Source organism: Mustela nivalis (genome assembly GCF_964662115.1).
Source record: "Mustela nivalis genome assembly, chromosome: 5".
NCBI lineage: Eukaryota > Metazoa > Chordata > Mammalia > Carnivora > Mustelidae > Mustela > Mustela nivalis.
The window spans coordinates 14,248,244-14,273,858 of NC_139024.1; the positions used below are offsets into that span (position 1 = coordinate 14,248,244).

The following is a 25,615-nucleotide window of genomic DNA, read 5'->3' on the forward strand; positions in this document are numbered from 1 at the left end:
GCAGGGTTTGGGGAGAGAGCTACTGTTGTACTGTGACTCTCATAACCCCCTGTCCCTCACACGGACTCAATGAAGAGGTGTTGGGGCACCTGTTCCTTACCTCAAAATCAGGAGAAGAGTTTCAGTGGTACCATCTGGAGAGAATGATGTGCCCCTGCAGCTGGTGGACCCTGGAGTCTCCTCTTTGACTCCCCTGAGAGACTTTATGGGTGAAAGACGGGCTGACTCACTGTTGATGCTTTTGCCAAAAGCATTGATTGTTTTGGGTGGCGTGCATCTTAGAATCATCTGGTGTGAATGCCAGAGTGGGCCCCTGGCCCAGAAGTGAATTATCAGAGGAAAGACAAGGAGAAGGCATCGGTGTTGGGTATCTCAGGTTCTCTAGGAAGGCTTTCTGGAGGGGAATGAGTCTCAGCAGCGAGAAGCAGAGCTGCCTACAGGCTGTGGAAGGAGAAACAGGAGAGCACTGCTCGCATGCCGGCAATGCCAGTGGGAGGTCCCTCGAGGTGAAGGGAGTCTCAGAAAACCCCATAATCTAAGGCCTGTGACAGGAGAGAATGTGAAATGTCACCAGGCCTAAGGAGCACAGATAACAGCTCATAATAGTTCTCAAAAATTTCAGAGCCCCTCCCCCACCTCCTGCTGGTCCAGGCCTTTACGGGTCAGAAGCTATAGGACGTGTGGGAATAGAAATAAAGTAAAGAAAGACAAAGAGGCACTTGGCTCTTTTCTTCGTACGGGCTTCCTTTTTGTAGCAGATCTGAGCTGGGGATAAGAAAAAAGCCTTACCTTTAAGTTCAGAGTTTTGATTATTAAATGGGCCTAGATGTTTTAATTGTGGAATTGAAACCATTTTGCAATTTATCATGATTTTATAAGTCCTTTTGTTATCTGCAGGGCCAGAGAAGTCAGGAGCCCTCCCAAAACAAATCTTTTAGGAGGAGAGAAGAAGCAGCCTCACTAAACACATTAAAGTGGGAGGCAGAAATAAAATCGCTTTATGATAAAATCTTGCGGTGGTGTTTGTTCAAAGTAGTGGTTACATCAGGGGATAAAATGTGTGCGTGTTTCCCAGGAAGAAGTAAGAGCAGGGTTTTGGTAACCACCGTGGTAACTGCGTAGGTTGAACTCTGCTTTTGAAAACCCATCTTACGTATTCCTTGGATCTCCACCGAACTGCCACTCTAGCATCCAGGGTCAACTGCCACTGTTTCCACGTTCCTGTCACTTACAGTGTTTGACCACTTGTACACACTGATTTCCCTTCTTAGAAGAGTTGAATTAGCATCCCAGGTTAGGCTTATGTGCTTTTTACAATCAAGCTGCACACGAACAGATTTCCCACAGAAAGAGTGTTCTGGTCTTCACAGATTTTTAATGAAATCTTACTTTATGTTTAGTTTATAGAAGCAGACCTCAGGCAGAAACTGGAGCATGCCAAAGAAATCACTGAAGAAGCCAAAGGAACCTTGAAAGATTTCACTGCTCAGAGTACCCAGGTGGAGAAATGTATTCATGACATGACGAGCTGGCTAGCAAAAGTAGAGGAGTCGCTGATGAACTGTGCCCAGACTAAGACATGGGAAGGGCTGAGAAAAGTAAAGGTGGGTAATCACCTATCATCAAGCCTGCACACCTCCAATGGTAATACTGTTTCTCCTGTTTTGTGGTGACTGGAATAAAAATATAACCTTTGCTCTCAGTTATACCTGGATTAGCAGCAGGCCAACTAATTCACGATGTTGGATACAGCAAGTAAGTTGTGTTTGGAGAAATGAAGGCAGGTAGTAAGAAGTTGAAGATGAATAATCTAGAAATAGAAAGCACGCGTCATTGTAGGACCTGCTCATAAGCTGTGCTTGTTAGTATCTTTTTCAGTAAATGGGTAAAGCCAATAGAAGACTGTTTGAATTTCCATGATTTTTCAAATTTGAATGCCAAATAGTTTTTCATTTCTTAATTTTTATTGGTTGGTATGACTGCTTTTATCTAGGGAATAATATTAAAAAAAAAAAAAAAAAGTTGAGAGATAGCATTCTACTTACATGTCCTCTATCCATAGAGATAATGTTCCTGATCGACTGTCAAGCTTGGGAGTTGAGTGTTCAACATATGTGATCTGTTCTCTTTTAGCATTTTTCTTACTGTACTTAAGAATAAGGACATATATTTTAGAAGTACTGGTACTTTTTTGGTGTGGCTTGTGACCCTGAAACAAAGCCTTACTGGCCCATCAAAAAATGTGAACTTGGGTTGTGACTCCACTGATGGTTTCTAGTCACCTGACTAAATCCAAGGTTATGGGTTGGCATCTCTGAGAACCTATTCCATTTTCTCGGAATCCTAGACTGTAATCCACATCCTAGTACCTTTCAACAACCATTTGCAGTTGGTCCCAAGGAGAGCTGGGCAAAATTCTGCAAGTCAACAGATCTATCACGAACACTTTAAAAAAAAGGAAAGAAAGAAAAGAAAAGAAAAAAGAAAATCCCACAGCAATGTGTACCTTACTAAGTAGATTTCAACAGCATCAGTTTCCAGAAAGTGCCATGGTAGAGTAGAGGGGATATTTCCCTTGAATATCCTTCATGGCTTTCTTCCATTGTGTAGGAGATACAAAAGGAACTTCAAAGTCAGCAAAGCAACATCAGCTCGACCCAAGAAAATCTCAACAGTTTGTGCCGCAAATACCATTCCGTTGAGTTGGAGAGCCTGGGCAGTGCTCTGACGGGACTCATAAAGAACCATGAAGCTGTGAGCCAGTTGTGCTCCAAGACACAGGCCAGCCTGCAGGATTCTCTGGAGAAGCACTTCAGTGGTGAGCTCTGACGGGGCTTAGCATGAATCGTTTGTTTACCAGAAAGAATCCAAACCAAATGCTGCCTAGAAACTGCCAGCACTAGTTGGAGAAAACTTTCCAGAAGATCCTTTAAATTCATTTGTGTGTCGAGATTTGAGCACTGTAAGTGCTGTGCTCAGGCTCTCACCATAAGCTGAGTTCTTCCTGTTTTTCTCCAAGAAAGTAGGAATCCACCATTTTGAGGATTCCAAATTTCATCTGGATTTTCTGCATGTAGCTCAGTTGTGTGGAAAATTACTTCCACTGCTGTGATGAAGTAACACAGTGAACTTGGAAATTAGGAGAGGCCATAAAATAGCAGTAGCCATATAGCTTAGGAAATTGCCAGTCATATGTCCCTGATTGGGCTCTGTGCCTCTGCCGTAATGACAATGCCGAATGATGTTCTAAGTCCGCTGGGCTGGAAGAGGAGATGGCTCCTTCCTTTGCCATAAAAATGGCCCGAGCCTTTCTCCCTTCACTGTCTTCCATATTCATTCAATTATCTTTCTTTACCAAGAGGAAGACAGTGGGAAATCAGGTATTTCAGGAACACAAATTTCTTTTCAGTCTTTCCCCTGAGGTAATTTCTCAGTTCTGCCATGAACAGTCATGTTGTAGTCTATTCTACATTATTTTGATTTTATTTCTGAAATATTTTGTATGGCAAGATGCAGTGAGCTGAAGGGCAGAATTAATTCATTGAGCCTAGAGGCTCATTTAATGTTTTGGATGTATTTCTCATTTTTGTTACCTTTTTTTTTTTCACGTTTGTTACTTTCGAAAGAGTCTATGCAGGAATTCCAAGAGTGGTTTTCTGGAATAAAGGCAGCAGCAAAGGCATCATCTGATCGAACTGGCGATAGCAAAGTTCTAGAGGCAAAGCTCCATGATCTTCAGGTATGGAAGCTGGCAGTGCGCCATCGTCTTCTCTGAGCTGCACTCCAGGGCCTTGCGGTCAGACCTAAATCATCTCTTTCCACAGATCTTATTTTATTCGAACTTTTCTTCTTCCCTAACAGAACAAGGTTTTTTGAGTCATTAGGAGTTTAGCAATATGAAAAGTAAGTTGAAAGAATAAGTCAGAGTGACAGAATTCTAGATTCTGTTCTTTTCCCTTTTAGCAAATTGAACATGTTTTGGAGTTCATTCAAAACTAAACCTCGTTTTAATTTTTCTGGCAGTAAATACATAAATAATTCCATCTATTTCATATCACTGTTGTGGAGGAGGATTGTTTTGTTTTTAAGATCTTTTTTATTTATTTGAGAGAGTGAGAGAGAGAGAGAGAGCATGAGCAGTGGAAAAAGCAGGGTTTCTCCTGAGCAGAGAGAGTCAGATGCATGGTCATTCCCAGGGCCCTGGGATCATGACCTGGGCCCAAGTCAGATAGTGAATGGACTTAGCCACCTGGTGCCTCATATTGTGGAAGAGTTTTAAAAAGAAGACATGACTTGAGCTTTTTAATAACCTATAATCCAATTTAGAGCTAGGGCACACTGAAAGCTATAGATAATACAGGTTTTACAGGTTTTATTGACTATGAAAAATATATGAATTCAGGAAGGAAAAAGCCATTGCGAAGTAGAGTTCAGAAGTGATTGACTCAACTTGAGTTTGGGACAACTTTTCCAAGTAGCTCATCTGAACAAAACACTGAGTTAAGTATTATTTAAAAACATTTTTTTTAGGGGCACCTGGGTGGCTCAGTTGGTTAAGCATCTGCCTTTGGCTCAGGTTATGGTCCTGGAGTCCTGGGATCGAGCCCCGCATCAGGCTCCTTGCTCAGCGGGAAGCCTGCCTCTCCCTCTGCCTGATAAATACATAAATAAAATATTTTAAAATAAAATAAAATAAATAACTGTTTTAAATGAATGAGGAATATGAGGATCTTTGCAGCCTAATCAGTGAGGACAGTTATGTAGGTAACTCATGAAAAGCCAGAGTAGCAAGATCATTATCAAAAGGAAGTTGGCTTTCCAGGAGGCATGGTGAATTGAAATGTGCAGTTGTCCCCTTTAAGCTTGTGTCCACGCATGTGATCTTTCAAGGAAGAGGTGCACATCAAGAAAAAAAGGGACCTGAGGGGAGGACTTTGTGTGCAAGGTGGACCAGAAGACGGCTTCTCACTATACTTCTCACTACAAGCAGCTCTGTAGTGAGAAGGTATCACGTGAACCTGTGAAGAAGTAGAACCTGGGCTGGGCTGGGACAGTGAGAGTAGGTAGAGGCTGAGAGCAAGGCCTGGATGAGGACAACCCCCTTTACAGGGTAGCCTTGTCACAGTTTATTCTTCAGTGGTTCCAGTCCTGGCTGGCACCGTCTTCGGTCATGAGCCTTGAGTCTACCTAGTTGTAACTTCTCACTCTGGCCTAAAAGCTTTCTGTCTTCAGGCTCTGAGCTTTTCTATCTCAACTCAGAATTGTGGTCGGTGCTCACACGCTCCAGGGTCCTTGAATAACAGCAAATATTTTCTATTACCTTTATTTCTTGAAACAGAACATTCTGGACTCGATCAGTGACGGACAGAGCAAGCTTGATGCTGTGACTCAAGAAGGACAAACTTTGTACGCACACGTGTCTAAACAAATTGTCAGCAGCATTCAGGAGCAAATTACAAAGGCTAATGAGGAATTCCAGGCATTTCTGAAGCAATGTCTGAGGGACAAGCAGGCTCTTCAAGACTGTGCTTTAGAACTTGGGAGGTAGGTTGTTTTGATAATATCATCGCGTACAGAATACGTTTTCAAAGACTTTGAGACAAGAGCCACTGTAAATAAACAAATAATGTTGGAGAGTACAGGTTCATACTAGGATAACACTTAATTGCTTGAACTTTAATGGGACTGTGGCTTTATTTTCTACATAGAAAAAGTAAGGAACTATATTTACTAGTTATTGTAAATGGCCTACATGCATGTGTTTTTGTCTATTTGATTAAAATGACAAAATTAAATTAAATTAAATTAAATTTAAATTAAAACTAAAAGTCTGAGAGGCTTGACACACAGGTTTTAGATTATCCAAGTCCTTTCTTTGCTTCCACTTGTTTTTTTTTTTTGAAGATTTTATTTATTAGAGAGAGACTGCAAGAGAGGGAACCCCAGCAAGAGGACTGAGAAAGGGAGAAGCAGGCTCCCTGCTGAGCAAGGAGCCTGATTCAGGGTTTGATCCCAGGACCCTGAGACCATGACCTGAGCCAAAGGCAGACACTTAACAACCAAGTCACCCAGGCACCCCTTTGCTTCCACTTCTGTTGGGTTTGAGTAATGACAGAAAACACTGGCCTAATTTCTATGAATGGAGATTCCAATCAGAAAGCTATGTTAACAGGGATGAATATAAAATTAGAAGGAAAAAAAACGTAGGGGGGGGGTGAAGATGTCAGTATAATCAAAATACCTTTCTGGTCACAGAGTAATTTATTCTTGTCCAGCTTTCTTAGAAAACTTATGCTGTTTTCAAAACTTCTAGTCCTTGTGCTCTTTATGCCTATTCAAATCTCCATAAGATACAAAGACATAGAGATGACTTTCCCTTCCTTTCCTGGGCTTCCACTGCTGTCCTAAACCCATTGGTCCCAATTCAGAGTCCTTGTTGTAAGACACAAAGTCAAGTGCACATTGACATGGGAATGCAGTCTTGCTGATAACTACCAGCTGATTACCAGGAAATCAATTTAAGATAGGATCTCAAAAGAAAGAGTGACATAAGCCAAGCAGAGAGAGTCAAATATCATATGGTTTCGCTTATTTGTGGAGCATAAGGAATAACACGGAGGACATTAGGAGATGGAGAGGAGAAGGGAGTTGGGGGAAATTGGAGGGGAAGATGAACCATGAGAGACTGTGGACTCTGAGAAACAAACTGAGGGTTTTGGAGGGGTAGGGGGTGGGAGGTTGGGTGAGCCTGGTGGTGGGTATTAGGGAGGGCACGTATTGCATGGAGTACTGGGTGTGGTGCATAAACAATGAATTCTGGAACACTGAAAAGAAATTTAAAAAATAAATAAAAATTAAAAATATATACATACATACATACATACCCACCCAGGTGGGAATCAATAAAGTTTTTGTTTGTGTTAAAAAAAAACAAAAGTGTACACAGCTTAAATAAAAAAAAGGAGAGAAAGTTCCATGATTTTTCATTTTGTTACTGAAGTAAGTGGTAATATGGATAGGCTTATTGTTGAGTTTTCTTCCATACTTGGGAAATTCATGAGATTTTAATGGCCATAGACACCATGACCTCAGATACTAGACGTTACTTATCATAATGAGTGCAGAAGAATTTCTACAAAGTATTTTCTTTTCTGTAGCTTTGAGGATCAGCATAGAAAACTGAACTTATGGATCCATGAGATGAATGAAAGGTTAAGTACAGAAAACTTAGGAGAGAGTAAGCAGCACATTCCTGAGAAGAAGAATGAAGTCCATAAAGTTGAGCTGTTTCTAGGAGAGCTACTGGCTGCAAGGTATGGTGCTGCAATGGAGCAGGTCTTTCCTTACTAACAAGTGTTTTTTGTCTGGTTGGTTGGTTATTGGGTTTGGTTGTTAATTGGTTGGTTGGCTGGCTGGTTGGTTAATTAGTGGTGGTTGTGTATGTTTCTGTCCCTTATTGTCTAGAATACAGATGATTGTGCAGTGTTCTCTACAGCAGAGCGGTATTCTAGAGAGAACATAGGGATGGCAGTGTGGATCTATCTGCATCTGCCTCCCTTTGCTCAACAAATTGGACAGGCCACCCATTTCCTGAACTTCTTGATATTAGCCTGTAAGCATTACACTGCTAAGGAGTACCATACTTTTTTCTCAGGTTGTTAGGATTGAAGGTCCTTATAAAGGCACGCTACACTTATAGAAATAAGGCTGTGGAACCCATTTCCATATATTCTTCACGCACTTCAACATCTACTTCCATTTTTTTCTTAAATGTATGTGTCAGAGTGAGAGATAATGAAAGAACAAAGCGGTGGGAATGGCAGGCAGAGGGAGAAGCAGGCTCCCTGCAAGTCCAGCCTGGTGCTGGACTTGATCCCAGGATCCCGGGATCATGACTGAGCTGAAGGCAGGCGCTTAACTGACAGAGCCACCCAGGCACCCCTCTAGTTCCATTTTCTTTCTTTCTTTCTTTTTTAAGATTTTTATTTATTTATTTGACAGACAGAGATCATAAGTAGGCAGAGAGAAGGGAAGGGAAGCAGGCTCCCCGCTGAGCAGAGAGCCCGATGTGGGGCTCGATCCCAGGACCCTGAGATCATGACCTGAGCCAAAGGCAGAGGCTTTAACCCACTGAGCCACCCCACCCTCATCCTAACAATGTCCTTAATAAAGCAAAAAATATGGTCCTTAAGTCTGACTATCCTGGAGGTTCCTCTTCTCCTCCGCGGTATTTGTCTCTTCATTGTTTCCCGACTAAGCCAACATTTGTGGCTCCTGGCCCAGGCAGAGTCATCTGGACTGTGCTTTTAACTCCACCAGCCTTGGGGATTTGATCCCTAAATTCATAATCCAACTGGCATTATCAGTTGCTTTGTTGTTACCTGGGTACAGCTAGACCCAAAACTTCTGATCTATCCTCTTCAAAGCAGATTCACTCGTCTGTGAAGCAGTAGAGGCCAGCACCCAGCCTGCTTGACCAGACACATCAGGAGCACCGATCAGTTCCAGTCTAATTCTGATCATATTCGTTCCTTATTTCTGCTGAGTCATCTTTTGGGTCAAACATGCCTAGTACGCCTTGCCTTAAAAAACAAACATTCAAACAAATACACAAACATGACCCATAATGACAGCTCTTATTGGTGTTTGAGTTTAATGAGGGTTACAAAATTTTGCTGGAATGCTCTGGTCGCATCGCTGTGAGCCCTTCCCATGGGGCAAACTCTTTGTTGACTCTATATATGCCAGCCCCGGACAGTGAGTTCCTCAAGGCCAGGGACCTTTAGGTCTTCATCACTGTTACAGTCGCAGTGTCTGATATCGTGCCAGAAAAAGAACATATTTGCTGAATTAATAGGATGACAGTATCATTTTAACTATATAGCTTTCTGAAAATGACACTGCATTTTATTGCTTTTTAAATCTTAACTCAGGTCTGGATACAATGTAGCATGACCAGACCTACTTCTCTCTTCCAAACTTCTAAAATGACTTTACACAGTCTTCTGGAATATTCTTCTGTGATATTCCAGGATTGAAGGATAAGAGTCCTTCAGTGTGCTTGCTGCCAGGCTCTTTGTAACTGGTTACTTCTCCAGAGAATCTTAACGTACTCTGATGCTTCCCAGCTTCTCCAGGTGAGTTACCTCTCACGTGTGGGCCGCTTGATCCTCCTAGCCCTCTGGACTTTCCATCAGAATATTTCAAGTACTCAACTATTTGGGGGATGCCTTTTTTTACAGTACCCCAGATTTGAGAATTATTGAACTTTTATCATCCATTAAGCTGTCCTTCTTGTAGTAACAAGTGATGCACATTGTCCTGATTTATTTAACTGACATCATTGCTTAAGCCAAGTTCTTGTCTTACCAGATTATAAGAAAGGCAAGTTAGAGTGGGTGCAATATTATATGAACAATAAACCTCCCAGAGGGCCCCAAGATGCTATATCCTTGGTAGCTGATCAAAAAAAAAAAAAAAAAAAAAAAAAAAGACAGACCTTGCAGGAGATAAAGTTTGTGTTCTTTTTCTACTACTCACAGAGTTCATGTTCACATATCTGTACTCTCTCTTCTGGTATCCTGGGAAGTTCCCGACACACAAGCTGAACTCTGTCAAACAAGATGAAGCCAGTCCAGCCACACAGGGCTGCACTTTCCCTGCACCTAATTAACATAACTCCAAACTGAGATGAGCCAAGTACGCAAGAAACAGCAAGGAAACCCATCAGCACTCATATAATAGCCTTTTGATACGAACTGGTTTTTTGCACTTTATCTTCCTGTGTTGGGTCCTGGGGATACGAGATGAATGTGATAACCCTGGTTTCTAGAAGTTGAAAGCCTGCGGATTGAGACAGACAGGGTGTTTGAGGAGATAGAATAAGACAGGGGCAGAGGGCACACAGGGGAGGAGCCCTATACTCTCCTTCTCTTGGGGTATCAGGGAGGTAATGCCTGCCTAGGCTTGGAAGAGCCAACTGGGAAGGCAGCAAGGGAGAATCACTGGGTTTTCCCAAAAGAGGAATCCCCACATAGACCCCAAAGAGCAGAGAGTTTGGGGACATTTCAGGATTAGAGCATTCAGTCGGAACAGAGATGTTAGAGATGAGGCTGGAGAAGCAGTCTTGGGCCATTTTCTGCAATGAATTCCTCATAATACAGCGGCCAGGATCTAAGCACAGCATAGATGGAGTGAAATTCCCTGATGTATACGGACTGCATTCACAGACGTATAGAGAAGGCAGAGCCAGCCCTGTGAGAGTCCCCGGCCTCTTCATTTCAAAGGCATGTCAGCTGTGAGCTCTTGTCTGGCGACTTCTCCAGGATCAACAATCACTCCTCACTCTGCTGCGTTCTAGAATGTCAGAATTCAATTTCTTTCTTTCTTTTTTTTCTTTCTTTCTTTTTTTTTTTTTTTTACTGTTTTCTTTAGAGAATCTCTGGATAAGCTTTCCCAGAGAGGGCAGCTTCTCAGTGAAGAAGGCCACGGCGCTGGAAAGGAAGGACGCCTGTGCTCCCAGCTCCTCACAAACTACCAGAACTTACTCAGAACGACCAAGGAGAGACTGCGGAGCTGCCAGATGGCCCTGCAGGAGCACGAGGCCTTGGAGGAAGCCCTGCAGAGCATGTGGTCCTGGGTGAAGGGCATTCAGGACAGACTGGCCGCGGCAGAGAGCACCGTTGGGAGCAAAGACACCCTGGAAAAGCGGCTGCTACAGATACAGGTAAGCAGGGACCAGCCACACACTGACAACTTGTGAAGATCCGTTTGCTGAATTCACATATGTTCGAGTTGGGTCCCCGTTGCTCTGTGAGCCTCTAAGTGAAGATTTGAGGACACGATGGAGAAAAGATGATGTTGGCAAAAGGGATCATGGAGGGAGTCTGTTTCCCCTTTGTAAAGGAACATTTTTGTTTCAATAGCTTTAAGATAATTTTTAATGTCACTTAGTAAGTATTCAGCAAACGTGGAACCAAGCACCGTGCAAGTTGTTGGAAACATCAAGGTGAAAATGACTGCTGGTTTTCTAGGTGTTCCCAGTCCAGAGGGAGAGACTAACCTGTAAACTGTAACTTGCAGTACCCATGTAGTCAGGGGTCATGGCTGAAGCAGACGAGGGTATCCTCCGAACACAGGGAGGCCACCAGCCCAGGCTGCAGTCAGTGAAGGCAACCTTGGAAGACAGAAATTAGCTAGACGGTGATGGTAAAGCTTTTGACAGGTGTGTCTTCATTTTCAAAACAATTTATTTTTACTTTGAATCCAACTTTCAGTAAGTGTACGGTTTCAAGGTTAGTGGCCCCAAGTTTCCCAAGAATTTAAATGGGAGTTAATCCTTGACTCCCAGACTCTTGATATCTAATATTTAAATAAAGTATCATATTGCAGTAGGGTACAGAATTTGTTGTTGTATTTTCATTTTGTTGTTGTTGCTGAGTTTCCATTTCAAAGGTGGGGCGCCTGGGTGACTCAGTGGGTTAAAGCACCTGCCATCGGTTCAGGTCACAACCTCAGGGTCCTGGGATCAAACCCCGTGCAGGGCTCCCTGCTGAGCAGGGAGTCTGCTTCGTTCTCTCCCATGCTCACCTTTTCTCTAAAATAAATAAATAAAATCTTTATGAATAAATACATAAATAAATAAAAATCAAATGAGTAAGGTATTTCCTACCTTGATTCTCATGGGAAACAACAGTTCCTAAAAACACGAGAAGGTTCTAGTGTTCCTACTGACCTGTATTCACTGCTCCTTCATAGGATATTCTTCTGATGAAGGGTGAGGGAGAAGTGAAGTTGAATATGGCCATTGGCAAAGGGGAACAGGCCTTGAGAAGTAGCAACAAACAAGGTCAGAAGGTGATTCAGACCCAGCTACAGACTCTGAAAGACGTGTGGGCTGACATCATGAGCTCCTCCGTCCATGCTCAGAGGTAAGGGAGCCTATTTTCAGTGTTGATTCGCCTAAATAAAACCCAGTGGCTTAGTAAAATGATGAAACAGTGCAGTATCCTGCGGTAGAGTTACCAAGCATCTTATTTTAGCTAGCTGTCTACCTGCTTGTCTTTGCCTAGATTGTGTTTTCTGTGATGGCAAAGGCAGTTTTGTTTGCTTGCTTGTTGTGTGCCTGTATGTGGGTGGGTATGTAATATTTTCATCTCCCATAAATTTCTCATGGCATCTTGTACACAACATGGGCTCAATAAGATACCTCCTTTCAGTTCATCAAAGCAAGTGTTTAATAACTTTTCCCTTTTTAGAGGAACATTCAAGAAATTAATTTGTTAGCCACTATTGAGCTTAAGTAAGAATCTTTTTCTCAGCTAGAAGTTATGTCACCCGCAATGGGGCTGTGGAAATGTGCACAGGGTTTTTGATTGTTGTAGTGATGGGTGCATCCCTGGCACTTAGAGACGGCAGCCAGGAGAGCTTATGTCTTAAGTGGGGGCGTTCTCACACAGCAATCAACCTGCCCAGGGTTCCCTAGTGCCCCTGTGGAGAAGCCCTGCACCAGCCGCTCCTAAGCAGTTAGAGAAGAGACTGAGTGTTACACCAGGTGGTGGTGTTGCTGTTACTTTTATGAGTGGGAGACTCCTACCTTCCTCTCTTTTCCAAGTATCCACAAATAATCTGGCTGGCTGGTTGGACAAATGACCTTGCAGTCAGAATTATACCAAAGTACCTTCCAGAAGCCATATCCTGAAAGTCATATATAGTGTTAGGTTACTGAAGAAGTGTGTGCTTAATAAAAATAAAGAAACAGCATAATAAAGAAGTGAAGAAAAGATGAAAGTTCATCACAAAACTAAACAAAGCAACACTGCAATTACCCACTCGGAAGGAAGCAGTGAAACATGGTTATAACTAAAATTTTGGAAGCTTTGTTTTGTTTTGTTTCCTTTAAATATGGAACATAAGTGGTGACTCCCTATGCCAGCAGGACTTTAAATCTCAGTAATAACTCATGGTGGTCTGCAAAGAAAGAAAACTCAGATCCAGTGGTTCTAGTGGTGTGGACCACTGGAGCTCGAACGAACTCTCCCAGTGCTTGGCAATGGGCCAGCTCCAGAAAAGGGAGTAACAGTGTGGGTGAATGGTTTTCAGATGTTGGAATAAAAGAAGCAGATTCAAATCCTTGATTCTTCCTCTTTAGCAACAAATTAAATTTGACAGCCACATATTGAGCAATAGCAGTGCTGCAATTAATTGAGCTAAAATGACGAATCAAAACAAAGTAGTGTTTGCTCCCTAAGTGCTCAGAGGCTAGGGTAGCGTGCATCCGAAAACACTGACTCAGACTGCGTTACTAAGATACCTAGCACTGTGGCGCGGTGCAGTGCCTGGGGTTAATTCTGGAGAGGTGAGATTGATTTGTACCTTCTGGAAAATTCTTTGAGGAAAGAATAGCACTTTAAAGCACTCATGTTGAGGTTCCTATTGATGCAAAAGGAACAGTTTGAGAGGATGCTGGAGGTGTATTTACCGCAGATTTAACTCCTGGATCATAGGATTATATGCAGGGAATACTCAGAATGGTCACTGAGTATGAGTTTAGAATAGTTTGTAAAGATAAATAACGGAAGTTTTTTTAAAAATGCCAGTCTGGAGAGCCTTTTACTTGACAATCTAGAGAGCTGTTTACTTGACTATTACTTATATGGTTATGTTCCTTATATTATAAATAAATGAAGCCTTTGTTCCTTCACATGTTCAATTCCGAAGCACTAAACACTGTGATATCCTTAATTGAAAATCAATCTAAGAATTATTTACTTAGAAAGATACCTTAGGGGCACCTGAGTGGCTCGGTCATTAAGCGGCTGCCTTCAGCTCCGGCCATGATCCCAGGGTCCTTGGATCGAGCCCTGCGTCGGGCTCCAGGCTCACGGGGGAGCCTGCTTCTCCCTCTCCCACTCCCCCCACTTGTGTTCCCTCTCTCGCTGTCTCTCTTTGTCATAAATAAAATCTTCTTTTTTTTAATTTTATTTATTTATTTGACAGAGCGATCACAAGTAGGCAGAGGCAGGCAGAGAGAGAGAGGAAGCAGGCTCCCCGCTGAGCAGAGAGCCTGATGCGGGGCTCAATCCCAGGACCCTGAGATCATGTCCTGAGCTGAAGGCAGAGGCTTAACCCACTGAGCCACCCAGGTGCCCCATAAATAAAATCTTTAAAAAAAAAGAATACCTTAAATGCTGAATTCTAGTTAATAGTTATCAACTGATTTGAATAAGGTAAACTGAGTCCAAGAAAATTAAGAATTGATAAATACTAAATAAAATTTAATTGGTGTCCCAGGGCTGATATTTTTAACAGCAAAACACAGAACTCTGTTTGTCTGACACAGGTGTTTGAAAGACAAACCTCTAGAAGCCTATATGACTATAACATCTGACTTCAAATTCAACATAGATTTGTTTTCATTTGAAGAAGCTGTTTTCGTGGGTTGGAGAGTAGTGTTTCTCCCTGCCCTTAAAAGCAGTGTTTTCATCACAGAAGAGCATTCAGTCAGACAGCTGATGTGGATGCAGTGCTCTCCTCCTTGGTTTCAGTCGAGATGTCAAGATAACTTGTTTTGGTGACATGTGACATTAATTCTAGCACTTTGGAGGCTGTGATTGGCAAATGGAACGACTACCTAGAGTGGAAACACCAGCTGGAGCAGTGGCTGGAATCGGTCGATCAGAAAGTAGAGCAGCCCTTGCAGCTGCAGCCCGGCCTGAAGGAGAAGTTCGCCCTCCTGGACCACTTCCAGTCCGTCGTGTCTGAGGCAGAGGAGCACGCCGGAGCCCTGCAGAGTCTCGCCGCGAAATCCAGGGAGCTCTACCAGAAGACAGAGGATGAGTCTTTCAAGGAAGCAGCTCAAGAGGAGCTGAAAACACAGTTTAATGACATAATCACTGTTTCCAAGGTTAGTGTTGTGTAGGGAAGAAAAATCTTCAAGGTTCAGGTAAGGAATAATACGAAAGGTTCAGGGCGTCCGGGTGGCTCAGTGCGTAAGCATCTGACTCTTGATTTTGGGCTCAGGTCATGATCTCAGGATTGAGATGGAGCCCCATGTTGGGTTCTGCACTGGGCATGGAAACTACTTAAGATTCTCTCTCTCCCTCTGCCCTTCCTCTCTGTGTCTCTCTAATTAAAAAAAAAAAAAAAAAAAAAATATATATATATATATATATATATATATATATATATATATGTATATGCATACAAACACACACAGACAAGCACATGCACACACACAAACACATACATACATATATACACATACATACACTACGGGTTAAATTAAAGGGGACCCAGCTGCTCTTGAAGTATTTGTACATTTAGTGAACAGTTACTACAAGAAGATCATACTTGCTTCTAGATGCCCAGGAATCCTTCTCTTTCTGCAATCTTGGGATTATTTTTTACTCTTTGTTTTTTATCTTTCTCCACTTAGGGTGTTGGTCAGTCCATTTCTTTTCTTTGTAAGACTGAGGCCCAAATGTCAGTATTTGTAGTTCTTTTTCTTTTGTTGCCATTTGTATTTGTTGTATTAAATGCAAGTCTGTTTACTTCCCAGATGTTAATCATGTACAGTGTATTTCATGCATTTCTTATTGTAGTATAAACTGCCCTTTCCTATCCTTATTCTCCAGGTATAGGCTCCTTTATGTAATATCAAAATTGGTTTTAATTCCCTCTCTGAATCATTACTTTTCCTCATGATTTTTCTTTTGTGGATTTGTGACTATGTCTTTTTCTTGGGTTTTCATTTGGGAACTCTCTTTGTATTATTAATGTAATATAATTTTTAACATATGTATTAGTTTATCTTAATTTTTATTTTGATAATGGTTAAGTTCTATAACTCTGGAGTCAAAAAGACCTAAATTTGAATTCTTCTTTTTTTTGGGGGGGGGGGTGTTCTCTAATGTTAAAGCAGATTTATTTTAGGGATGCCTGGGCGGCTTAGTTGGTTAAGCCGCTGCCTTCAGCTCAGGTCATGATCCCAGCGTCCTGGGATCGAGTCTCACATGGGGTTCCTTGCTCAGCAGGAAGCCTGCTTCTCCCCTCTCTCTTCCTGACACTCTGTCTGCCTGTGCTCACTCTCTCTGACCAAAAAAAAAAAAAAAACCAAAAGTAAAAAACAAACAAACAAAACAAAACAAAAAACAAAACAGCTTTATTTTAAAAGAAAAAAAAAACCAGTAGGTTGCTGTACAGATTTTGACTCATTACTTCTGGAGTCAGAGCCCAGAAGGCTGCATTTAAAAAAAAAAAAAAAATTTTATTAACATATAATGTATTATTTGCCCCAGGGGTACAGGTCTGTGAATCATCAGGCTTACACACTTCACAGCACTCACCATAGCACATACCCTCCCCAATATCCATAATTCAACAACCCTCTCCCTACACTGCCCCCCTCCCGCAACCCTCAGTTTGTTTTGTGAGATTAAGAATCTTTTATGGTTTGTCTCCCTCCCGATCCCATCTTGTTTCATTTTTTTCCTTCCCTACCCCCCAAACCCCTGACTTTGCCTCTCAAGTTTCTCATATCAGGGAGATAATATGATAATTATCTTTCTCTGATTCACTTATTTTCACTTATAACGAGTCTCTTCTGGTTTGTCTTCCTCCCGATCCCATCTTGTTTCATTTTGTCCTTCCCTACTCCCCAAACCCCCCACTTTCCCTCTCAGAGTGAGTCAGGGAGATCATATTATAATTATCTTTCTCTGATTCACTTATTTAGCTCAGCAAAATACCATCTTGTTCCCAATTGTTGTCGCAAATAGCAAGATTCCATTTCTTTTGATGGCTGCATAGTATTCCATTGTGTATCTATACTACATCTTCTTTATCCATTCATCTGTTGGTGGACATTTAGGTTCTTTCCATTGTTTGACTATTGTGGACATTGTTGCTATAAACATTTGGGAGCACATGCCCCTTCAGATCACCAAATTTGTATCTTTAGGGTAAATACCCAGTAGTGCAATTGCTGGGTCGTAGGGTAGCTCTATTTTCAACTTTTTGAGGAAACTCCATGCTGTTTTCCAGAGTGGTTGCACCAGTTTACATTCCCACCAACAGTGTAGGAGGGTTCCCCTTTCTCCGCATCCTCGCCAGCATCTGTCACTTACTGGCTTGTTAATTTTAGCCATTCTGACTGGTGTGAGGTGGTATCTCATTCTGGTTTTGATTTGTATTTCCCTGATGCTGAGTGATGTGGAGCACTTTTTCATGTGTCTGTTGGCCATCTGGATGTCTTCTTTACAGAAATGTCTGTTCAGGTCCTCTGCCCATTTCTTGATTGGATTTTTGTTTTTTGGGTGTTCAGTTGTTAAGTTCTTGATAGATTTTGGATACTGGCTCTTTATCTGATATGTCATTTGCAAATATCTTCTCCCATTCTGTCGCTTGTCTTTCATTATGTCTGGCTTTGGACATGTTACTTGATCTCTATAACCGCTGTAAATGCCCTTTCCTACATATAGTGGTGATCCTAGCATCTACATCCCAAGGATGTTGTGAGGAGTAAGTGAGCAAATGCATTTCAAGTGCTGAGCAGACTACTGTACATAGTAATTACATTATACTAAATAGTAATAGCATGCTGTATTATTGCCTGAATAATAAAAATAGTTATTACAATAATTCTTATTAAGTCAGTTATCCATGAGGGACATTAGTAAACATTCATTCAGCATAAATTTTTGTTCTAACCCAGACTAAAGTAAATTTAAAGGAAAATGGTTGCTTCCTCAAAGCCTTTTTAGTCTAAGCTTTTCATGTTAAGAATAATAGGAATGACATCTTCTGAAATCATTAATATATGCTGTTTGATTTCATATTCTCACTAATGCCTGCTAAAATAGCCTTTTCTGTGTCTACTAGGAAAAGATGAGGAAAGTGGAGGAGATTGTGAAAGATCACCTCATGTATTTAGACGCGGTCCAGGAATTCACGGATTGGCTCCACTCTGCGAAGGAAGAACTTCACCGGTGGTCGGATATGTCTGGAGACTCCTCAGCTATCCAGAAGAAATTATCTAAAATCAAGGTCAGAAGATGCACAGATATTATAACTTCATTGTTTCATTGGTTCTTAAGTATGACATACCTGTGGTGAAGATTCCGTGGAGAGGATTGTTATTTAAAATGTTTCCCATTTTCTATTTGTTGATCTTTGTTACCTTGTACCTCAAAAATTATAAACATAAGCAAGGGGGAAAAAGGGAATTCAAACACTTTACACTTGTGAGCAAAATGGAACATTGTCTGTGTATACTTCAACATGCAAATGTGCTTATGGCCATAGTTGGGGAGACTCTGAAATATATGCCAGCTTGGTGGGCTGATGGAACCAGACACTGTTTCCCAGCACAGTGATAGAAAAGTTTATAACATAACTTTGTTAAAGGTATTTGAGCAGTAACTTGGAAATGTTACTGTTTCCTAGCCAACAACACAAGAACCTAAGGGAGGGCAGTGCTTTAAAAGACATTTAAAAAGGCGCGCCTGGGTGGCTCAATGGGTTAAAGCCTCTGCCTTCAGCTCAGGTCATGATCCCAGGGTCCTGGGATCGAGCCCCACAACAGGCTCTCGGCTCAACAGGGAGCCTGCTTCCTCCTCCCTCTCTCTCTCTTTGCCTCTCTGCCTACTTGTGATCTCTGTCTGTCAAATAAATAAATAAAATCTTAAAAAAAAAAAAAAGACATTAAAATTATCACCTAGTTTACTCCTCACAAGGACATCTTAGAAAATAGAAATTCACATATCTGAGGGAGCTACAACAAGTATATTTCTAGTTATTTGAATAATAAATTGCAATAATCCCCCCACGAAAATAATAGGCTTTAATTTAAAAAGTAAGCAATAATGAAATCCTAAATGATTTAGTAGTAGATGAAGAAATGTTGGGAATAAATAGTGTAATTGTGATCAGGACTTTAAGATTCACACTGTGTGTTCTGATCCCTGGACATCAGAATATAAAAGTCTTAAAAATACTAGTTGATGATAATAGTAATAACTACGTTTTGAGAATTTATTTTATTATTATTATTATTATTATTATTATATTATTATTCTAAGTGCTTAGAAATCTTATAGTGACCATGTAGGTTTTAAAGGAGGTAATCACATAAACCAGCCTTTGAAATTCTTATTTTCTGTGTGATTCTTTAAAATATTTCTTTGGTCCATTTTTCTCTCACTAATATTTTATTCATCCATCCATTTATCAACTTATTCAACCAGCATCATGCATTCCCTCAAGGAACCTGCAATAAAGTTGAGAACAATGATGTAAAAACTGATGTTTATAAAATAATACATTATATGTAATGACAGCCCACTATACTTTTAGAGCTTAGGATCTAGAATCCTACCCTGATAGCTGAATTCTCCCTCTACTGCTTTTCTTTTTCTTTTTATTATTCTTACTCTTTATTATGTTATGTTAGTCACATACAGTATGTCATCAGTTTTTGATATTGTGTTCGAAGATTCATTATTTACATATAACACCGAGTGCTCCATGCAATCCGTGCCCTCCTTAATACCTATCACATACCCATCACCGGGCCAACCCGGCTCTCCGCCACCCTCCCTTCTAAAACCCTCAGTTTGCTTCTTGGAATCCACAGCCTCTACTGCTTTTCTAGCTGTGTTTGGTAAGTCACTTGAGGTCCTGAAGCTTCAGCCTCTTAATTGGTAAATTAATAGTCCCTGCCTCACAGAGAGGTTTCGAGAACTAAATTAGATCATACACATAAAACTTTTAGCATTATGCTTGACCCATGGGACACACTAAATAAGAGAATTCAGTAGATTTGGTAAATGAGTGATTTTAATTGGCTATGGAATGACAGTGCAAGAAAAGTCCAGAGTGAATGTCTAGCCTTTATACTCTTTTTCTTGAAATCCTTTATAAAATACTTCCGCCAATATGGGAGACGTATGAGAAGGAGCTGGCAGGAAGAAATTGGAATTAGGGAAGGAAAACATGAAGTCCGCCTCAGGCTCTACTGGAGGCTGGTGCATGGGTGAGGGGGAACCTTCGAGGAAGTCAACGGGCATGCGCTGTCTTTCGGTGTCGTCCCTCCTCACCCCCAAGAGTCAACAGCAAGGACAGGCAACTTTGTAACCAAATATAGGTGTGTATGAGGGTGTGTATGTGCATATGATATTTTTAAATAGTTAAGTCCAAAACAAGGGAATACATATACAAATCATTTCAAAACACTTTAAAGTGATGACATTCTTGGGGTGTGTAGTTGGCTCAGTCAGTTAAGTGTCTGACTTTTGGTTTCGGCTCAATTCATGACCTCATGGGTCATGAGATTGAGCCCCATATCGGGCTCTGTGCTCAGTGTGGACTCTGCTGGAGACTCTCTCTCTCTTTCTCCTTTTACCCCTCTGGCCCCCACCCTGTGTGCATGCACACGCTCTCTCTCTCAAATAAATAAATAAAATTTTTTTTTTTAAATGATGGCATTTTTTTAAAGGTTTTATTTATTTGACACAGAGACACAGAGTACAAGTAGGCAGAGCAGCAGGCAGAAGGAGAGGGAGAAACAGGCTCCCCATGGAGCAGGGAGCCCCACATGGGGCTCGATCCCAGGACCCTGACATCATGACCTGAGCTGAAAGCAGCTGCTTAACCCACTGAGCCACCCAGGTGTTCCATGATGGCATTCTTATTCAAAATCTGGACGACTGGAATTTGTGGCTGCAAATATTGTAATGTCCCATTTTCATGTGAAAGAAAACTGAGATAATGCATTAGAGAGTATTTTGGGAAACTGTTTTTTCACTATTGATATCCTTTAACTCCAAATTTAAGATCAGTCATAAAGGCAAATTATAAGTATTTAAATCCAATAATTAGATATAGCTCTTTTAAAAAAATCTATCTGTATATTTTTTCCACCAAATAACTACTTACTATATACACTGATGAACAAGGCAGGTTTTTAGAATCCTGCTGCTGAGGAAATACTAACAAAACCCTAACTTGAGTAATAGATATGTAAATGTATAAACACCAGTGACAGAAATTTCAGTGGAAGAGTCTGTTCTCAGAAAGAAATGCCACTATTTTACCTAATTTGTAATGCATATTTGAATTTTATCTTGTCCTTTAGAGCACTGGTGTGCTTTGAGCCCAAAAGCTATATCTAAATTGTTAAATTTCTGGCAAGTTTCTTAAAAATAAAAATAATAGCAATAAATAAATGTAGTCTGAAAGTTACTTGGAACTTTTGACTGAGGAGGTCTGTGATTTATTCATTTTGATTACTATAAAAATGTTTATTTAAGGTTCTGAAGTGTTTGTAGTTGAGGAGGGCTCCTTCTTTGGTTGCCATGGCTCTGCCTGATTCCTCAGAGCATGGAACCGACTTAGGCCACCATCTTCTGGAAGAAAATGAAATGGAGCACAGACCCAGAGCATTATTCTGCAGCGGTCCTTGGTCACTGTCTGTCAACTTAGGGAGAAGCATGGATTTGCATAATTGTAGGAGAAACACACCACAGGCGGATGTTTCTATCACTATCCAAACAATTCCACATATTCAAACCCTGCCCGACTCCAGGGTCCCCGTCTAGTCTGTTCCAGGACGTTGTGGGACTCCGCAGCTCATTTTGCCACAAACCTCAGCGCCGAGAAGGATCACGCTCTGCCCCTCCGACTCAGGGGTGGGCGGATGAGTTGATTCCAGTCCTTGCGGCACACTGGCCAAAACTTCCTCGCAGGACAGGGTCCCCCTCTGCACACATTTGTAAACTCGCCGCCCCAGTGACTCACAGCCTCCTTGGTTGTCATGACGATATTCCATTACAGGAGCTGATGGATTCCAGAGAGATCGGTGCAGGCCGCCTAAGCAGAGTGGAGTTGCTGGCTCCGGCAGTGAGGCAGAACACAAGTGCCAGTGGGTGTGAGCTCGTGGACGCGGAGATGCAGGCCCTGCGCGCCGACTGGAAGCAGTGGGAAGACAGCGTGCTCCGGACGCAGACCAGCCTGGAGGACCTGGTGAGCCAAATGGCCCTTTCGGAGCAGGAGTTCTCGGGCCAGGTGGCTCACCTGGAGCAGGCGCTGGGGCAGTTCAGTGCCCTTCTGACAACCTGGACCCAGCAGTTAGCCCTCCTGGAAGGCAAGAACACGGATCAGGAGATAGTGCAATGCTGGCAGAAGGGACAAGTAAGTTGGCTTCCTCTTGTCTGTTGGTGGTTATGCGAGCAATTCTGTTTGGTTCTCGCTGTTGCTAAAAAATAAATGAAGATACAAAATCCTGGCTAACTAAAACCATGCACCCCTCAGACCTAAAAAGAAATAAGTACGTACCTACCTAAATGTTTGAATTGGATTTGTTTCCTTTTCTCCTGAGTCAAACTACTGTAAAACAAGCTGTGAGGGGAAGGAGTTTTGATTTACTGTAGGAGACACGGAGTGTTTGTGCAGACATTTTACTTTCATTCTTATGGTGCAAGAGTCTGTAAGACTGTATTCAGCCATTCAGCCCGATCACTCGCCTGTGGGCAGAGGCATAAGTAGACGGAGAGTCATAGCTGGTTTTCTGCCAGTGAATTATTTCCAACAATTAAATGCTCGAAGTTATAGCTTAAAAGAAGCATTTGGTAATCTCCTAAAGCACAACCATTAGTTTTCACCCTGATTAGCTCTCCTAGGGCTGGCTTTGACAGCCATGCTCGAATTAAGCCGTCAACAGAACTCCTGTGTCATGCTCACGGGTTTTCTTCCAGACTTTGTTTTTTTTTTTTTTTTAAACTAATGGCAGCTCTTTCAGAATATGACTGTAAGAAAGCATAGAGGGGATCATGAAGAAAGAGCAGAAGCTTGAAATCCTTCCTCTTGCTGTTAAATGGTATCTTCAGAACACTGTTATTTGCAGCTTTATAACAGTTGGAACCATGGATGTCCTTAAAAGGAAGTTTCAGTGAAGTAAACTTCTCTGTTTCTATTTATGTTATAATCATTTCAAAATAGTTTCAGCCAGTGAGAAAGTCATGTAGCATTTCCAGCATTGTCTTGTTCTAAATCAAGGATTTCAAACAAATACGGCACACCATGAAATGAAACTTTATTATTATCTCTTTGAGCTACCTTATTTATAATGCTTCTAGCTTTTTTTTTTTTCCTGGTGCCTGTCCCATCTTACAGATTTAAGCACCAGAAAAAAGTGTAGAAAGCAATTCTGTAAAAGGGAGACAAGGAAGTTGGTCATTGTTCCATGCGGTCAGTATTATTCACTCTGATAGAAAAAAAGGAAATCAGTTATAATTTTTAAATTCTATTTGATTTCTCTTCCTCTCCCTACCATTAATGTGAGGGACAGTTTTAAAAAGAAAGATTTGGTGGTGTTTAAGTTACAGTAGTATTTTGTGTTATCATTGTTTTTTGGATAGATACTATTAGTAAAAATGGTTAGTGAGACCTATAAAACATCCACATGATAATGCAAAAGTCAATGTGGGTTTTTAGTTTTACTGATAGCTCAAGGATGACAGTGCTCTGCTCAGATCTACTTCCAGGTCTGGCTCCAGAGCTCATTCTTTTGATGACAGTAGTGCATTACCTCTCAATGCTCAGCTTTTCTCTTATTTTTGTTAATACTATAAGAAAGAAATGATAATTATGTGATGGGGTTGAGGTGTTAGCTAATGCTGGGGGGAAGGTAATCATCTTGGAATATATAAATGTATCAAATTAGCACACTCTATACCTTAAACTTATTACAATGTTATATGTCAATTATATCTCAATCAAAGCTGGTAAAAAAAATTAATGTTTAAATGGAGATAACGTCCAATGGAAGTTCCACTGTAACTTCCATTACAGTGAACACATAGGGAAAGTTTTACAAAAGAATGAATTTGTTAGGATCCTTATAGCATCGTTTTGCTGTTGGGGAGGGCTTGACATTGTTGACAATCATAGTAATAGACCTTCACGACTGTTTACTTTCTCTTTTGCAATTAAGTGACGATACCCAAGAAATATTTCAAAATGTTAAAATGGATCATCTATAAACTATATAGTCATGATGCAAAAAATCATGTTTGTGCTGTTTGCAAAAGTCATCTCTTAATATCTATTGGGTTATTAGTGTTTGAAATTTAGCCAGGTTCTTAACCTTTATAACCTCTAAGGGGAAAAATGAGTTCTAGGACTTAAACTGAAACAGAAATATATAACCTGGTGTTTATATAATGAGACTACTAAAATGCTTTAATTTGTGGTAAAGTTATGGAAGTTTATTTAGTGTAAAATTTTGGTCCAAAGCTTTTTTCTTTGGTATCATCTACCTTATAAATGACTACCTTGATTCTCTGATTTTTTTATTTGTTCGCTTGCTTGCTTTTTTACTTTTTTGGTATGTGGTCAAGTTTCTAGAGTTCTAAGTTCTTCCTTAAATAAAAGATACAATGTAGTATGAAATAATAGCTACTAGTTTAGTGTTTGGAGTTTCAGAAAGAAACTTTATAGTTATTATGAATTTTGTGAATAAAAATATCTTGGACTCCCCTAGCCCAGACACTAGGATAAATAATTTTAAAACCAAGAGAGCACCACCCCTCTCTCAGAATCTCAGTCTAGATGGAAAGGCCAGTGAGTTCACAGCCCATGGGGATGCTTGATTGTGATGAGCTGGCGTGTGTGTGTCCTCAAGCGAGGAGCCCTCACGAAGAGGTGGGAAAGAAGGCAGAGTCCTTAGAGAAGTTGCTAGTTGAGCTGAGTCTCGAAGTCTGTTACAAACTGACCAGCTGGGTGAAGTGGAGGGACAGTCCCAGGATCCAAAAGTAGCAAGGAACAAGAAAACACAGAAGAGAAAGCTGGAGAATAGGTTTCACATTGAGAGGACATCGTGCCATTCCAGAAAGAAATGACAGATGTCCAAATGGGAGACCAGTCGAGTGCAGAGGGAAAGTCGCTGAAAGAGAGCTAACACAGAACAGACTGCACCTTGTTGTCTCTTGTTTCTTGGCAAGGCCAACATGGAGCTTGGTTTTCTGATGTAGATCAGTGGCAGGACGGTGGAGCCATTTACTGGGATGAGGAATGCAACACAGACCTGGCTTGTTGAGAGGTGTGGTTTTCCTACAAATCTAGGCCATGTCTAGATAAAAATCTGAGAACATGAATAGTAACATCAACACCCTTCTGAGTAGTCAATCATCTTCTTGGCTCACCTCAATTAATTTTTTTTCTCCCTGTGGCAATACCATTATTTATACAGTTCGGGTGCTGTTGACCTGCTGTTTTCACTAGGCAGACATTTATCCGTGTGCCGGGAATTGTGCGAGCACTTGACATTTGTGATCTCATTTTCTCCCTGTGACAGTCCCGTAAGAGCACGGTGTCCAACTCAGGGGATCTCGGCCTTGGTGTTTTAGAGATGTACTTGTCAAGTCTCAAGACTTTATGTTGGGTTAGATAGTCTCGGTATTGTGATTATTCATGTGTCTCTCTCATCTGTTAAACTGTGAGCTCTTCTAGTTCAGCATTCTTGTCTTCATTCGTTTTGGGGAGTCCTGAAATTCGGAAAAATGCTTGGCTCATGGCAGACATTTAGCAAATATTTGATGCCTCTGTGAATAAAACTATG

At 41.2% G+C, this 25,615-nt stretch overlaps 1 protein-coding gene across 26 annotated transcripts in view; it reads left to right on the forward strand.

Moving 5' to 3' along the window:
• Window positions 1-25,615, forward strand: part of SYNE1 (spectrin repeat containing nuclear envelope protein 1) — a 464,577-nt gene that overhangs the window by 212,779 nt on the left and 226,183 nt on the right. For all 26 annotated transcript variants that reach the window (XM_082730051.1, XM_082730052.1, XM_082730041.1 and 23 more), the window contains 10 exons: window positions 1,401-1,604; window positions 2,611-2,818; window positions 3,627-3,739; window positions 5,339-5,544; window positions 7,158-7,313; window positions 10,435-10,726; window positions 11,758-11,930; window positions 14,596-14,905; window positions 17,881-18,045; window positions 21,832-22,188. In XM_082730051.1, coding sequence (XP_082586177.1) covers window positions 1,401-1,604; window positions 2,611-2,818; window positions 3,627-3,739; window positions 5,339-5,544; window positions 7,158-7,313; window positions 10,435-10,726; window positions 11,758-11,930; window positions 14,596-14,905; window positions 17,881-18,045; window positions 21,832-22,188 — 2,184 coding nt within the window. The remainder of the gene's footprint in view (window positions 1-1,400; window positions 1,605-2,610; window positions 2,819-3,626; window positions 3,740-5,338; window positions 5,545-7,157; window positions 7,314-10,434; window positions 10,727-11,757; window positions 11,931-14,595; window positions 14,906-17,880; window positions 18,046-21,831; window positions 22,189-25,615) is intronic.